Genomic DNA, 17,794 nt, shown 5'->3' on the forward strand with positions numbered 1-17,794 from the left:
ATGAAAAGCAACCTGGGAGATGGTTTGAGAGGAGTTATGCCATGCTTTCCAACTCGAACACAGAGCAGACTGAGCAGACTTTCAGGTGCAGATCTGCCCACATTTTGCTGTGACTACACAACTTCTGAAGTACAGGAGATGGCATTTCAGCATGCCCTGTGTGCCTGCAGGGGGAACACAAATGCCAACAAGTCATGCAAGGTAGCCAAGCTCAGGGAGGGTTCCTGAGCTGAACATCATTCCTTGCACAGCTTTACAAGAGCTAGTTTCAGCTCAAGTAGTGTGCTGTATCCTACACTCCACTGTAAACTGAAGGAGAAAGCTATGCATTAACTTCTGGGAGGGTAGTGCAAAGCAGAGCAGCCAGTCTTGTGTTATTTCTACACACACTGCTCTCTCACGTGATCTTACTGTCATTGGGTTATTTGTTATTGGGTATTTGGTGTTCCTCCTAGGACCTCCACACCTTTTTAGAAAGGAGTATAGAATCTCCTTTATCAAAACGCAAATAAAGTACTTTCAATCACAGAATAAATCTTGAAAACCCCAACTTAGGATTTCAACACGTAAATCCTTTGAAGTCTATTTTACATTGACCTTATTTATGATGTCCGACTAATTCTCTGATTTTACAGATGTTTCTCTCCTACCCACATAAAGCATACCTGCTTCTCTTCTCTTAACATTTCTGACTGGATTGTAATAATGTTCTTTGGTTCAGCTAACCCGTTCTCTTACCCCTCCCTGCAGGTAAATTCAGAAGGTGTTGTATTTCAAGGATCCAGACCTGCTGGATGTCCAAAACCACAGCCTTGATAAACTCTCCCTTAAAGCTTTTCAAAGATGTCACATTGGCACAGAAGTCCCTTAACAAGAAGGTATCCAAAGCTGGGTGAGTGATCTGGCAAGGTGCTGCCAGACATTTATTCTTTTCTGATGTTCCTACAGCCATTGTCAGAGGGAAGCTTCTCAGAAAGATGGATTTCTCATATATTTAGGGCTACCAAAAGTGTCCTCACCTTAGAAATAGCTTTACCTATCAGCCTGGTGTGTACTGAGCAGGCCTACAGATGCATAATGCAAAGCAATTGAAGAGTGCCTGGATTTTCAGATTTGACACTGCACTGTTGACAAGCACTGCTGAGGAGCTCAGAGCTCTCTAAGCACATTTATTAGACAACAAGGTAGTAGTAAAGGGCTCTGAATGAAATGGTATCCAAATTAAGTAGCTTCATAAACCACAAGTGTTGAAAGACATTGCAAAGCCAGTGCAGTTAGTAATTAGAAAACCAGACAGGCCTAGAGAAATTAAAACTGAGAGTGTTTTATCACATATGTCCTGGAGAAGTCTATGCATTCTACTATATTGCTTAGCATTCTTAAAATTTCCACATGTACAGTTTTAAGCATACTTAAGATAAATAAAAGATATTTTAAAGATTATTTTACACATGAAAAAGACGTGGTACTTACTCTTCCTCGTACATCTTTCTGCAAAAGAAAAGGAATGAAAATATATGTTAGCTCCTCCTAAAAGGACTTATACAGATCATGGGCCAGATTCTCAGATACACTTCGGTGACACAGAGCAGCTGTAACTAGCCAGTTAACTTAGGTTTATGGCTGCTGTGTGTCAGCAGAACTGCACAAAACAGCCAGAGGGTACCAATGAATCTGACCCTACATCTTTTTGAAAGGACAGCCCCAAATGAGAAAAGATTGTCAGGAACCTGGATTTCACCCAGCCTTCTCCTAACTCTGTTAGAGAAGGCAGCTTGAGTCGCTGTGCTAGCAACATCAAATCCTTAGCACAAAGGACAAAATTAAATGTCATTCCTACATGATTTCTATGTGAAAAAGAATACATTTTAGACTTTTAGAATAGAGAATCAATGAAGTTGTTCAACTTTTTGAGAGGCTATTTATCAACTGAAACCTCTTCAGAGTAGGATACTGTTGATATACGTACAGAAAGCAGCAGAGATATACTGTTGTTTTTTGGAAACATGCAAAAATGCACACAGAATATTTTCCTCATGGTACAGTTAAACTCAGAGAACTTCACCCAAATGCAAGGGAACTAGTATTAAATGTGGAGGTTGGTGGCCCTGCGTGTGGCAGGGGGGTTGGAGGTTCATGATACTTGAGATCCCTTCCAACCCTGGCCATTCTGTGATTCTGTGGAACCACAATGTCTTTCCACCTCTGCATGAGACTCTTCTGGTATTGAGTGCTGACATCATATAATCAGCCACTGCTTTCTGACCACCTGCACTTTCATCTCCTTGCCTATCAGCAGCCAGAGGAGCATCTGGAAGCTGGTATTTTCATTGCTTCTGCACCATCAGCTCTTTGAGTACTTCTGACGTCCCTCTGCCCCTGTAATAGTTGACCAAGATACTTCAGATTGAAAGCACAGCAGGTAGTTGCCAGCATCCTTTCATTTTTACCAGCTGCATTTCTTTGGCTAAGCTAGCAAATAACATTCCTGTTTTGCATAATCACTGCTGAAACATGGCTTTCTACATAATTTGGATTTGCACATGTCTCCATACAGACACCTACATTTTGGGATGGAATTTCTCCCCTTTAGTCAACAGGAGGCGTAGGAATCTAAGCATGGCTAATTAAATCTGATTTGTCTGTACAGATGTGCAGAGGGCTACTTGCAAATTTATCTTGATACAGAAGTTGTTTTTTACAAGGCAGATATTACTCAGCTGAGGAACTAGACCTCTTTTTTTTTTTTTTTTTTTTTCAATGTAATAGTATTCTTCCCAAGGAAAAAAGAAAAGATGTAAGAAGTAAACAGTTCTCGAGAATAGTAGTCACTGGCCCCCTTATATTATATCTCACAATATAAAACAGTCTGTAACTTATTTAGTAAAATTTGTACATAATTTTCTTCCTAGGACAAGTGCTCTCTCATCAGAAGTAAAAGATTTAGGTGACTACAACTGTGCATTTGAGTGTGCACTTTCAAGTCTTAATATTTGAACTGGCTGCTATTTCTAGCCATTGGGAGAAAAGCGCAACACAGTATACACGAAATGGCATTTTTTCCTTGGTTCCTGTTTAAAAGCCAATCAGAAAAGAATAGGACAAAATGAAGCTTCATTTTGGGGAAGGTTCGTTACTTCCTGCTACCAAAGGCTGTAATAGTTCAGCATAAAGTATCCTTTCTCTTCACAAATCCCACCTGCGATGAAGGAACAGAAGCCTCACCTACTGCCTCTGGAATTCAAGTGGCAACATCCACCCGGCATATACACAGGCACTATCTTTTATGTTTATCTCCTCCCATATCCTCTTGCCTCAGCAGAAGGGATGAGTGAATGACAGGGACAACTTCTCTTTATTAGCCAGAAAAGAATACTGTAGGAGTCAGCAACTGAAACATCCCTTAGGGAGATACCTGGCCATCCATTAGCGTGAAAACCAGAGGTTATATGAAAACCTATTTCTTTCAGCTTCCAAGGTGACTGAAGCCTCAGTACTCTGCACATATATGTGGTTATGTATTTACTACTTGGCCATGGTGCACAAAGTCTTATTTTCTGTATAACCCGTCTTCGAAGTAAACATTTATCTTTTAATTTTGTTCATGTTTTCTTCTGCTACTATTCTCAGATTTCACTCAGATATACTTTCCATCTCCTAACACATCTCTGCTGACTGATCACTAGCTGGGGTATAATTGAAATCTCTGTTGCTGATGTACACTCCATTAATTATTTGTGACAGCTTTGCATTTCTTGTGGAAATGTGCAGCACCAGCCTTTTCTGGAGCTGGCGGGAGACCTATGGTCTGAAGGACTGGGGTATGCTACCTCCTGACAGCTCTGTGCAAGATTTTTGAGAAAGTGAGGGAGTAAGGGAGCTCGCAAGTGAAGAGAAGCACTCCTCATAGAGAAAGCGAGCTGGTTCTCCGGGTGCAAGAGGAAGCCATGCTGGAGGAAAGACAGAGCCATTTTTCTGCTGCATCCCCAGTGCACTTCCCCCAGGGGCTGGTGCTGGAGGCAATGGTGTGAAGGAAATTCAACTGGTGGGACATGACAGCTTGTTTCAACATAGGCCACTTTCAAATACCCTCATCGTGAGGTGTCGAGCATAGCTGCAGATCTCTGGGGCCTTATAGTGGGAGTCCAGAAACACCAGTATGTGTGAATAGCTCCACTGCGTGCCATTTTAATCCAGGCAACAGAATCGCTGAAAATTGGGGCCAGTGTGTTTCCTGGGAGCTGGGCAAGGTGTTCCCAGCAACCCATTATATGATGCAGCATTTCTTCTGCCGGTATGGGGCACTGAAGCTAAGAGAAGAGAAGCCTTTCTTGTGCTATTTTTGGCCATCTTAGAGAGAAAGAAATCTAATCATGGCCCCTGGCTTGTCATCTTTTCATGAAAGCAGCATAAGCCAGAGCTTCCAGCAAGCCTCATAAAACTCTGGATTTACAGGGGACCTTTCATCTGCATCCATTTAAAATGTTCCCTGCCAGGCAACTGACTATGGACGGAAATCATCATTTGAAAAGATCTTACTTTAAGGACTGTACACAGAGTCTTAAATGCTGCTTCAGTTCTTCATCCTTTTCATAGGATTCCAGCATGGTGTGTGCATCATCGTGGCGATAGCAATAGATTTTATATGTGTCTTCTAGTGGGCCTTTAATCTGCAAGAACACTTCCCCTGTTAAAGAGAAAAACAAAGGATGTCAAGCCAGACAACAGCATCTCAGAAGGAGTTTTATTATTCCACCACATTAGCCGTGAGCTAAAAAGGCTGCTTTCCACTTTACTTCCCTTAGAAATGATCTTGTGTGTTTATGTGCATTATTTATTACATGTATTTCTCAGCTGCTCATCTTTGTCACAGCCAGGCACCATTATACCAGTGTTAATGCACAAAAATTCCCCAGAGAACAGGGACAAAATCTCTACACCTGCACCCCTGTTTATACAATCCCCTACTTTACTGCCCCACCTTAACACCCATGCTGTGAGAACCAAACAGGAGAGCTCTGCTGCTAAGGAGAGACTATGTTGGCCCTGTGAGCTGGCAGGAGAAACAAGTGTAAGGATATTCATTTTCCTTTTGACTTTTTTTTTTTCAGCTGGATATGAACTTAAATGGGTTATAACAGGAATAATGATTCCATCTCCCGTTAGCCATTTCATGTTTATCTGTTTTGCAACATCCTGAAATGGCAGTTGTTAAGGCCTAGAGTGGGAAATCTTCCTCACATGACAGGAACAATCTTCACCTTTTCCTCTAACAAATTAAAATCACTGTGGATTGCAGGCATTTCTATACAGAGTGAAAGGAGAAAGTATTTACATTTCTGATCCTCTGCTGCATTGTTTTTCCTGAAAAACAGTTGGGAATTTTAGAGGCACTGAAGTAGTCCTACACCCATTTCCCATATAAGTTTGGTGCCTGTTTCTCTCAGCTTGTAACTCCTGTGCTGCTTTCTGTGTATGTAAGAAATATTATCCAGGCAGAGAAAGCACGCTTCATCTCTTCTGCTGAGATATTCATTAGGTTCTCACACCCTAATGTAGCAACATCCTGATCAGCATCCTTGGAAATGCACATAATAAACAATAGCAATGGTGAAAACTACTGTCTCAAGCATTTACAGAAAAATTACATCTACGTGGCAACCAGTCAGATGTTTTATAAACATTCCTGTTGAGTTATAGCCATGATTATTAAAGTTAAAAGCTGAGCACCATGTTAATTGGGAGCTCTATTCATTCACAGAGTGAGCACAAAGCTGTCAGGCATCCTGCCTCTTTCATCCTGACCGAAGTCAGCTGTTTCATAATACATTGCATTGAACTGCTCTGTCTTAGAGTGAAAAATGATTCAGTTACCACAGTAACACAGCTCTGGGTTTCTTCCCTAGCAGAGAAGGTTAACTGGGCTGTCTAATGCATGTTGGTTTCAAGGTGTGAACAAGGGAACAACAACAACCGAGTTAAGAACACAGAAGTTCATTTTAGTTACTGTAAGGCCGCAGTCAGAAAAGCACCTGCATCCTAAAGCTGCATCTTCTTTGGGTGCTGTCATCTCTGTTTTCTCTGTCTTGTGCTAAATGGTAATGCTGATGGCTAACAACACACACTGCATCCTGACTTCTCTGTAAACTACACAGAGCCAACAATGTAAGGGGAAACCATAACAAGCTTTCTCCTGATCCTGTGCCCTAGGCAGAGATGCTGAACTCTCACACTTATTAACTTTAAGCAGAGTGCTTAGCACAGCCCATAGTACATGGAGCTCTTAAGAGAGATAATATTTTCTGCAGCAAAAAAATGTAAACTATGCTCTTAGGCTTCCCTTCAGCATATACTGGAACCTGGAAATAGTCATTCTCTCCTCCAGAATGGAAAAGATGAGAATTCATTGGTGTATTATGCCATAATGATAGATACTTTCATTTATGATAAAATAATGAGAGAAATTATGTGCTAATTTCATGGATGGGATCTTTTAAAAGCTGTTGGGGTACTTAAGCCTAAATTTCTTCTTGGTTCTGGGATGTATAGATCGAGTCAGTTGAGCACTGAGCATATCACTGTGGTAACTTGCTTTATGGACCAAAAATGCATCATATTTGGGCACAGGTTTATAAATAATGAGTATTTTGAGCATTCTGACAGATCAACATCTGCCTGATCTGCCTCTTCTTGAGCGTGGTGGTCAGACAGTTTCAAAGGGGCAACCCTAGGAGGAAGGCTTCAGTGGCAGCAACACTTTCTCCTTACAGCTTTCAGTGATGCTTCCTGTGTGAACAGCAGTGGGAGAGGGAGGAAGAAAGGGCCCAATATTTAAAGGCAGAGTAAAATTATTAAGTCTTCATATTCCTCTATGTACAGCAACCAGATCACAGAGGAGAAAAAGCACAAGGGAGAACTAGAAAGATCATTTGTCTTCTACTGCTTTTAGCTTCAGGAGACCAACCACCAAAGCGACATTAGCATTTTAGCACAGATTAGGAGGGGGCTTTTAAAGCAGTCTCACTCTGCCTCATCTCCCATGACTCGGCTGTGTGGAGAAACAGTTAACAGACAGATAGATTGCATCATTTTGAGGTGGTAATTACCAGAAGATATACTCTTAGGGCACAGCATAAAGTGTACCTTTCGATTTACAGGAATAGGCTAAAATTAATCTGAAATAAGACCTCTTGAAATTTGTATATACCAGGTCCTCAGCACTAACTGTTCTGTTATACGAGTCTGAATCTATGGGCACTACAACTTGTCAATGTGAGTATAGCCTAAGATGTGGAGACTAAAATTAGACATCAATACAAGTAACTACATAATTTTGATTTCTAACTCGTGAAACAGCAGTTCTCCTCAGCCTCACCATGACTGGGCTTCCTTCCAAAGGAAGATGTTTCAGTGGAAGATGTTTAAATACCACAGACACAATAGGATGGGTGTGCTAAACAACTTCTCATCCTACAGAAAGACTGGCTTTAATAACTTTTACAATGAATATGAGGGAGGATTCTGAAGACTCAACTATAATCTGCTCTTTTTGAAGGTGACAAACTTAGTAACTTCTTGTTTACAATGATGCAATTATTCTCCCTGCTTTAGACTCAGTCTTTAGAAGAATTGCTCTCATCTTATGTTCCCCCTTTTTCCCTGCCATAATTTAGTCAACTTTCTGTTCCAAAATCCTATACATTTTGATAGTCTTTTGTCTGATTCTGGAGAAATACACCGTACTAAACTGATTAAATTATTTGTCCTTACTTCTGGATGGCAGCAGACTGAAAGAATGATTCTCCCTGCTGTTGAGAAAGCCACTTCCTGCTAGAATAGAACATTGCTTATTAAGGGTATGACTCATCATGATGCACTTTTATTGAAATACTGCCAAACAACACAGTTTCATCAAACTACGTTAAGCTGTTGCCTTGGCAAACCAGATTGAGACATGCTAGGATTAATACCATTTCCCAAGCTTTAATGTTGTGTTCCCTAGCCAAAGGGTAACTGGCAATTTTTTACCCTGTTATTTTTCAAGAAGATGGTTCTTTCTATAACAAGTTACCTGTGGTACATGGTCAGTATAGTGAAAAAATAACCCCTCTGACCTCTGAATCATAGCTGAAAGTTTTTTAAACTAAACTTGCTAACTTTGCGCTCAAGCGAATTACGATTTCTCACTTGATTTCTTAAGCTGGATCACCTATCACTTCTGCACTGAATAAGCAATTACAGAAGAGCTGATGAATGGAAACTTCGTAAATCTCTCCACCTGTGCCAGAATGTCAAGTGAATAGATCCCAGCCATAACATTTATGGCCTGAGCTACTGAATGTATGATTGCTGTGATATATCCAAGGGAAATCTGTTTGCTAAAAATATTCATGATTCCTACAGACATTCCTACACTGATTCACAGAAGCTCCATATTGATTACTGCTTTCTTTCTTTTACTGACCATGTCTCTGTTAATCACCTTTTACATTAATTAAATTGCCAGTAAATATGTTAATGATGTTTGGGTAGGTTTTTTTTTGTGACATTTTTATATTCCAACCAATCTTAATGCATTTCTCAAATGGTACAGGTATGAACATGCAATATAAAAGTTAGTTTAAGCATAAGCAGTTAGGTAGGTAATACTGAACTAGATGAAAATGATGTTATCATTATATAGCATAACTCAGTGTTGCAGTTTTCATTCTCGATAAGCTCACTTCCTCCTTTTCCCCTTCCCCTCAACATCCAGAGGAGCAAGCACCATGCTCAAGCCTGACATGAGCACAGCAGAGCCACTGGACAGGTTTCACATCTCCTTTTTCCTGTATTACTGTGGACAGCTTGTAGCACATTACTCTCTGAGAGTGGTGCTGGTTTAGTCTGATGAAGGTATAGGACAAGAGAGTGTTATATTTATTTTTTCACGTGGCTTTGTAGAACTCAAGAGAACAGTAAACATACCGATTACTTGCATGGGTGGTTCCACATCTGTTGTGGCTTCTTCCAGCAGTGACAGCAGCTTGGCTGATATCTGATGGACCGATTCGATGTTGCTAAACAAGCCATCCACGTCAAAGCGAGCAATCTAATGGAATACAAATATTAAGCAGCTACTGAGGAAGGATAAAGAAGGACATTGTATTTTACAGACCTTCTCTTGATAAGGCCTTCGTGTTCAGCATTCCAGGAGACGTAATTTCTGCAAAATGTAATATAAAGATCCTCCTTGTGACTTTCGGGATGCAAACAGTTTTCAGATCAGTAGAATGGGTTGACACAGTTAACAAAAGGCGTTTTATCAAGTGATTTTAATACTATTTTGAACTACTGGTTCCTAATCTGAAAGTTTACCTAGGAAGGAAATGATATTATCATCTGAATGAAGAAAAGTTATTTAGCTGGCTTTAAATCTTGATTTTCCCATTGAGAAGAAGAATAGTTGGCAGGGGATTTGATTCCTTGTTTTCCAGTTATTCGTGGAGGCTGCTACATGAACTGGGACCTTGGTGCTGTAGTGTCAGTCATGAGGTATGAAGACTTTCAAATGATGGTACCATTTTAAGTTAGTTGTCCTGTAAATCTGAAGAGTACAGTCAAGGTCATTTCCACTAAAATTAACAATTTCCACTAAAATTAACACTTTAAAATTCTGGGTATTAATATAATCAAAGGCGGAGACCAGGAGAACAGCACTGACTCCAGTGAACTGGTTCAATTTACATCAGCAAAAAATTTGTCTCCATATTATATTGTCTCCCTTACTCACACTAAACAAAAAATGTTCAGGACATGTGCTTTTCATACAACATACTCCCTTGTGCAGCTGTGTGATAGTTAATATTCAGGGACAACTGGGGATAGCCAGTGGTGACGTGTTAACACTGAGAACAAAAACAAGACTGATTTTGACATCCATATCTGTACCCACTGAACATCCCTCTCCATTAGAAACAGAACTGCTTACTTGCATAGCAGCTCTCCAGATGCTGGGAGGATCAAATTGCATGCTGCTGTAACCGAATCAGTAATATACTTTCAGTTCTACCGTAGTTAATTTTTTAATAATTATTATAGGGCTAAAACATTTTTTATCCATTTAGAAATATGAAACAGATCCATTCCTAGGTCAATTTTCTAAATGTTATCCTTCTCTAAACACACTACAAACTTTCAAATATGGTAGTTTATCCGAGAAGTTGACTTCATACAATATTTTGAAAGCCTTTCAAAAATTGCAGAGGTTATTACATTAAGATAGTTATAATCTCTACTTTTCCTCTGTATTCATCTCTCAGTGGACTTCTGACCTCCACTCCAGCACAATGCCTACACTGCTTTTGGAACTATGTCATGCCTAGACACACATGGTAACACGGTGATAAAGGACAAAATCAAAACATATGTTTTGAGTTGCTTGGACAAGAGCAGAAGAATACAGCATGTTTGTTAGAAATCTCAGTGAGTTCGAGCACAGAGTGCTCTCACTGGGTACTGGTTGGGAGCCAGCAGAGACTACTCCAAAGTAGATGAACAACCAAGAGGAGAAAGAAGTCAAGAACTGCTTAACGTTAAACCAGCAGATGCCAGCTCTTCCAAAAATGGGTTGGAACAAATTCAGACAGTTTTAGGAAACAAAGGGATGGTCCTGCAGGATTTTAAACAACATGGGCTTCAGTGGCCACAGTTCCCTGAGGAGGCAGCATCTTCATCTCCAATACTCCTATTCTGTGACCAGTTGTTGGAATCATATATACAGAACACAGGCTTACGGTCTGTTTAAAATCACTTCTACGCTGTATTAGCAGCAGATACCATTTGTGCAGCTTCTGTGAACGCTGTGTTGCAAGCCCCATGAATTTAAGTCTTTCTCTGGACAAGCTCTTCTATTCCCAGCTTGAGACTGCACAATTTTTTTAGAAATTGAAATACTGTTGAGGAAAAGGTGCTCTTTGAAGTCCTGGCTGAAAAGGAAACTGAGTATCATTGGCCTAATAAGATCTTTTGCCTGTAAGATAGCTTATGAGCCTTCCTTCCTCAATTTAGCTTTTCTGTGAGGAATGCAAATTTCCAAGGCGCTCACTGGGCTGTCTGTCATGCATGGTGCCTCTCCACCACAGTTGTCAGAGAAGCCGGTTGAAGTAATTTTTAAGACGGAACTTAACCCTGATGGGAAGGTTAATGCCATTCCAGGCTGTTGCCATGGAAAATATTTCTTCTTATTGTTTTTTACTGCTTTCAGAGGTGCCAGTAAAGGTCTGCCGGGACATGTGCCAGTGGTTATGTGCACAGCAAAATGCATAGGGGAAGCTGCCATTGGAGCCTAAGCCTGGGAGCAGGCATATAGCATCTAAGCTGCCCTCTGGGCAAGCACCTCAATGCAAAGGTTTTACACACTTGCAATGACAAGGATCAGAAGTGTATCTGACTTCCCACCCTCCTCACTACAGTCCTGGCACATCTGCCTTCTGGAAAGCCAGATCTGGACCTGCATCAGGCACCATGCCACTCTTCTGGTTGCCATCTGTGCTTGCCTTAAGATTATCTGCAAACAGAGCATAGGTGAATTCGGATATTGACGTCACCCCCAGGTCCTCCACCCTTGGCACTTACCTGCTTGTTTCTCAGAGGCTGAATCACTTCCTTGATGCAGAGATCCAGGTCATTGATATAGTCCCTCTCTGTCTGCATAAGCTCTGCAATGATTTTTACCCTCTTGGCCATCATGCGTTTAGCAGTTTCCTCATCCTCCCGTGGCAAGGTGACAGAGGATGTGGATCCTGACTGTGGGGACATTTTTTCTGTTTAAAAGAGTATTGAGGGAGGTCTGTAAGGAACATCATCATTTCATTGTCCCAGCCATGCTTCCTCTACTGCTTGAAACACAAAGACCCCAGATGCTCTCAGTGCCTTCCCTACTGAATGCAGTCCTGCGTTACACTGGAATCCAAATACAACTGATGCCCTCTAAAACCATAGTCTCAGGCTGAAGTCTACTAAATTTGGTGAAGGATGAAAACCTTCCTGTGGAAGGAAAAGACTGTGTTTATTGTAAATTTCATTGGATTAACCATTGTTCTGTACGATGTATTACTGAGGTCTGTTCATGGGTCTGCAGGTACGGATGATGATGAAATCTGTAATTCTGCTAAAAGAGTTCTTTTAAGAAGGCAAAGGAATTACAGGAGAGCGTGGGAAAACCTTCAGTGATCAATAACAAACACTTCTTGTGACAACAGAGATCACTGGGGCCATGAGATTCTTATCTACTTTTCCAGATTTAAAACCTAACCTGCTTAATTTGTTCCAAATACATGGAAATGCAAGGGAATCTTCTACAGACAGATAATTTATGTATGCTATAGGATCTGCACACAACCTACTTATCTGTAATGATGGCTTTCCCTTCGGCTGGTTCTGAAGGCAACCTGCAGGCACTCACGGTAGCTACACAGAGGGCACAGAATTTTGTCAGTGTAAACTGACAGTCTGTATTTTTCTTTAGGAAAACACAGGGGGAAAAGGTGGAAGATTTCAGAGGGTATTCTGGTGTTTTCCCGCCAGCCACAAGATGGTGCAGAGTACCAGCAAAGACAGACGGATCATTACTGTGCTCATCTCTGCATTACCCAGGTCGTGGCTTGACAGCATCGGATTTTCTCACTCAGCGGCAAAGGATGGGAATCTCTACTGAGGACCAGGCTGTTATGCCTTGATGTCAGATCCTTGTAGGAAGCGTACTGTATAATGAGCCACAAGCAAGCAGGACCTGATGCCTTGCTGGCTGATAACCAATACTGAATAGATTGCTGTTGTTTGAATTGATGGTTGAAGAGAGGTCATGAGCACTCAAGTGAGCATCAAATGGAGCCCAGCTCATTCACACAACGCAGGTCAACACTGCAGATGATAACCTGGAGTTGGACTTGTGAGAAAGCCAGGCAACTTTCTGGAGAGAGGACTTGGAGCTGTCTTCCACCAAGAGTTGTAAAATCTCACAAATGCAATGCATCATCAGCCTCAGGCCCTTCTACAATGATGCTGGCGGCTGACATTCAGAAAGGATGTTTTTGTTACTAATCCTTCTAGTCAAACTGATGTGACCACAGTTTGATTTAAATAGCTGCATTGGGGACTGCACCTCTGCTTCTGTCCTGGTAGTTTTCAACAGGGAGGATAAGGATTCTGAACAAAGCTGTGGTGCTTTTCCAGGTTTTTTTTCTATTTTCTATTTTAGTGTACTTCCCTTTTCTAAAGCAAATCTTCTTTCTACCATTGAGTCCTAGTATTTACATCTCTTTATAACACGGGCATAATCATTTTGTCCTAGTGTTTGTACACAGACAATGGAATGGAACAGAAAAAAGAGCAGGATGTCTCCCTCTTCAAGGCCTTGGACCTGGGAAGAATTTTAAGGTGAATTCTCCCCTAGAGAGACCCTGCTTGTGAGCGTATGACTTGCATGGGTATTCACTTCCAAAGGTGCAATGTGCTGAAAGAAATGGACTCAGTCCTCACTTCAGTGTGGAGAGCAGAAAGATATTCTAGTACTTCTTCGTGGCTCCCTGAGCCATTGTCTGCTGGGGTTGTGGAATGAGATCTCCCTGCCTGCTGCTTATATGCTAACACAGCAGATAGTAACCACAATTACAAATTTGCAAAGAACCACACAAACAATCAAATTTAGTTCCAGTCCTGCACCAAAACCAACATTCTTCTTGAAATCAGGAGTGAAATAGTTTGTATGTGTGTGACTGAACATGAGAGTTCAGGAGGAAGGTCTTAGAAATGTTTTGTCATAGATGCAGCACCACTACGGTATCAGATGGAACCTGAAGGAGAACACGAGATGCTCTGTAGAAGAACTTCTCCATCTTTTATAGTGGTGGCAGGGATAGCATTACAAGAACAAAACAAAGGCACTATATCCCACCTCAGGCTCAAAATCACAGTCCCCAAAGAGGCTGGTTTTTTCAGTTTATGCCATTAGATCGCCCTGATCAAATTTGATTCAGGAATTATGTCAGGGCTCATCTATTATCCTTATTTCATGATAGGTAATAATGCCAGAAAATAAAAACTATTCTCAACACGAAGAAATAATAGTGAGAAATAGCAGGTAGATGCTGTTTCCTTACAGAAAACATGTTTTTTAATAAAAGTACCCTTTTTTTTACTAGTAATATAATTTTTCATTTTCAATCAACACATTCACGTTTTCATTTTAGACATGTCTGTCTCTGTAGAATGCAAGAGCAAGATCCTGAAATGATAATTACAGCCGAAACCTGTGATTTTACTGATTGCTTTTGACCAGTTTAAGAACATTAGTAGCCTGCTGAAATCCTTGCAGAGTAAGTGAAAGTTTATTGAATGCACAAACAGCAAGTGAACATTTGGAATACAGGCAGACTTGTTTCTACCTGGTAATGTGTACCAGGCCTGAAACAGTTCAGAGAGAGGACTGGCAGGAAGAGACATTGCTGAGAATTAACAATTATAGTAAGAATACAGCTCGTTCATCCTTGCAAGTGACAGGTGTAAAAGAAAAAAATGGTCTCTCTTGAATGGATTATTACACACGTATTTCTTAAGACATACGCCAAGATAATTGGTACTTTTAGTAGATATAAAAATGTAAAGTGGAAGGCAGCATTTGCAATTGTTACTTTGCATGGCCAGTTATCTGCAGGAGCTGCCTTTCTGGAAGATTTTGCATTGAGGAAGCTCATGACTTTGGTTTTGAGCCATGAAAGTGCACAACTCTACTCATAGAACAAGAGAAGCTTGGTGTGCAATGCCACAGACGAAGCAGCTGCATGTGTAGCAGAAGCAGTTTCTTGCAAGTGTGAAGACTAATATCATCCCTTGGCTGGAGATAATCCAGCAAGACTGGGAGAGCAGCAGTGCACAAATACAACATCTCCTAGGCACATGGATAGATTGCAGAAGCAGTCGGGGCAAGTTTATAAGATAGATGTTTGCAAATTTCCCAGGCTTTCTGCCTTATAGAGAGCAGCTCCCAGAGGTCTGGTCCAGCCCTCATTCCTCCGGGTTAAATGCTCAGGGTGGATATTAAGTTTGCCATGGGGGCCAGGACAGAGACCTCTCCACACCTAAAGCTTTTCATCTTGAAGTGAAAGTAGAGGCACGGAATATAGCAACAAGCACAACATCAGTGCATGAAGGGGGCAAGAGACCTTTTTCTTGCTCAGGTGCCATTTGGAAGACTCCAAAGTAAGCCCAGGTCTCACATGGTGCAGGTGAGAGAATTTTGCCTGGCACGAGGCGTAAGTTATCAAGGAACAGCAAACAAATTACAGCATTACTGTATTTTCACAAGTGAAACTTGAACCTCATGCCACCTTAGATAAAATTATTCTCTGTGAAAGCAAGCCCTTAGATAGCCTGTACCCTCAGATAACCCAGAGACTGTACACAGGAATCTACACCGCTTTTATCAGCTGGATTTGCAAGTGAGACACAGGCAGTTTAGGCATGGAAATACAAGAAGGATTGGGAAAGGATTGTAGAAAATGCCATTTTTCCTCCCCCACACACATATATGCTGGCAACATTATTCAGGAGTAGGTTTGTTGCTCAGGGGCAGGTTTGTTGCATGGCTGTTACAGATGCAAAATGCCCCATGATGGAACATGGAGGAGAACACTGTGGGACCAGTATGACCTTGCAGCAGGCTTCCAGGGCAACAGGTTTGCTCATGAAGCCAGAGACTTACGTGCAATTAGGTCATTCCGTCTTTGATCATTTCTTGTTCCATAAGGTGCAGAAAATATTTACATTCAATATGCAAGTTCTTTCTTCAATTCCTTGACAGCAGCTTGCTTTAATTATATATGTGCTGACAGGACTACAGAGAGATCCCATGTGACCACAGGGGAAGGGAAGAAAGCTTATCATCAGGTGACAGAAGAATGCCCTCATTGTTAGCACCAGTACCTACAAACAAACCTTCCCAGAGCGTCATACACTGATACAAATACACTGCTCCCGTGGCACTGAGCGAGTATGTTAATAATGGGAGAACCAAGGAAGGGCTGCATCTGAACTGCTCCCCCTGGGGACATGTGCACCTCCACATCTGAAGCACACAGCAGGACTTTACTGTGCTAAGTGCTGTGCAAACACAGCAGCACAAAATGGATTCTGCTCTGAGAAGATGAGATCACTTCCCAGCCTGGCTGTCACTGCAGTAAGGTCAAGAAAAACCTCCAGGTTTATTACAGTGAAAGTTAACAGAATTAGATCCTCGGAGTTCAAATTTGCACATGGGGGCATATTTTCATCAAGCCATCTCCTACACATCAGGAAATAATCCAGACTTCTCCTCCTTTCTGTACTTCATTCAGCAAACCAGCTGCTCCAAAGATCAATACATTTTGCAACAGGAAATCATCTGCATTTTAGCACACAGAAAGTTAATCAGTAAGCACAGAGCAAAGCAAACAAGGAACTGGGGAGGGACATGGAGGATCTCTGCTGCTGGCAGGAGATGCAAAGCCCAGGTCATCAGCTGCCTGGTGGGAAGGAGAGGTGAGCTAATACTGATGCACTGAAATTAATGCATGTGCAAATCATTTGATAGCACGGATGACCCTCTCCCAGCTAGTTAGAAAGAAGTTAGTATCTCATAGATCTGTAACACAAGGAGTATCTTCAAAGCACATACTACGTTGCTGAACACTGTGAATGTTCATCTCCAGCTCTTTCTGGGAACTCACCACTTTCTATAGCTTGTTTTTCATACCAAGTACAAGTTTTGCATGTGCTTATTAACAAACAAACAAACAAGAAACCCTAGCAGAAGTGAACTATGCTTGAAACCTCTGTTTACTATTCTCTCCTTTCTGGCTGGTGGTATCTATCCCCATTAGTCATCTACCACAGTCTGCCCTGATTCTGCAAACATGTATGTGCCAATAGGTACATAGGTACATCTATGCACATAGGTACTGCACCAGGATGATGACAGCTGTCGGTTAATTCACAGATTGATCCCAGCATTAATGCAATACATAAATATTGATATTGTTACTTTTCCATCTGCTACTGATGGATTTTCAGCTGTAGGAGACCAGCATCTACCAGGTGAACAGCTATGGTAATACTTCTGAAAACAGCTGCTAAATATTATTTTGTGCCACTTAAGGATAGTAGAAAGAGCATATTTGCAGGAGAAAATCCTGCACTACATGAAATAGTGAACATAGAGCTGGGCACAGTGTAGAAATATCATAGAAGCTGGATCTAAGCTCTTAAAATGACCCTCCATATTATTTCTGCCTCAAGTCCTAGTGAATTTATCTTCCTTAATCCTCTTCTTCCCTCTTTAGGAAAGTGATGCTCACTTCCAGCTGATGGAGCACAGAGGAGAGTTCGATCAAGGTGTGCCTGGACCCATCCCAGCTGAGCTCTAGGTGGCTGCATGGCTGTCTCACGAACCTGCCATTTGAAAGCAACACCTTGCTTCCCCTTATCTAAAATGGAGCTGGTGGCACTTGGTTATCTCACAGGATGAGCTGAAATGGGTGCATTCAGGTTAGTCAAGCTCTTGGAGAATATAATGGTTACTTTGCACCTTGCTTCCTTTATCAACAGGAGGAAAAGGGGGAGGCATTGCATGTCCATTCACACCTGAGAAGCTATTGAATAGACGTATCTAGGATAATAATCAACCTGAAAATGGTTACTTGCATTTTTTTAATGAATCCTTCATTTTGAAGTGAAAAACACTTGCAAAGGTTTGCACTTTGACAATGCTATTATTTTT

General features: G+C 41.3%; 1 protein-coding gene and 1 long non-coding RNA gene across 2 annotated transcripts in view; one reads left to right on the plus strand and one right to left on the minus strand.

Moving 5' to 3' along the window:
* ARHGEF38 (Rho guanine nucleotide exchange factor 38) overlaps positions 1–17,794 on the minus strand; it is a 33,462-nt gene that overhangs the window by 12,851 nt on the left and 2,817 nt on the right. Inside the window, exons 2-5 of the mRNA XM_031607549.2 lie at positions 11,617–11,804; positions 8,968–9,091; positions 4,540–4,687; positions 1,474–1,491 (exon numbers count right to left, since the gene is read on the minus strand). Of these exons, the coding sequence (XP_031463409.2) occupies positions 1,474–1,491; positions 4,540–4,687; positions 8,968–9,091; positions 11,617–11,804 (478 nt within the window). The remainder of the gene's footprint in view (positions 1–1,473; positions 1,492–4,539; positions 4,688–8,967; positions 9,092–11,616; positions 11,805–17,794) is intronic.
* The window catches only part of LOC149918107 (uncharacterized), a 32,059-nt gene that overhangs the window by 9,762 nt on the left and 4,503 nt on the right, over positions 1–17,794 (plus strand). The window contains exons 3-4 of the long non-coding RNA XR_016465887.1: positions 751–892; positions 17,358–17,562. This is a non-coding gene — a long non-coding RNA (uncharacterized LOC149918107). The remainder of the gene's footprint in view (positions 1–750; positions 893–17,357; positions 17,563–17,794) is intronic.

The sequence above is a fragment of the Phasianus colchicus genome, chromosome 4 (genome assembly GCF_987193195.1).
Source record: "Phasianus colchicus chromosome 4, bPhaCol1.hap1.1, whole genome shotgun sequence".
Classification (NCBI taxonomy): Eukaryota; Metazoa; Chordata; class Aves; order Galliformes; family Phasianidae; genus Phasianus; species Phasianus colchicus.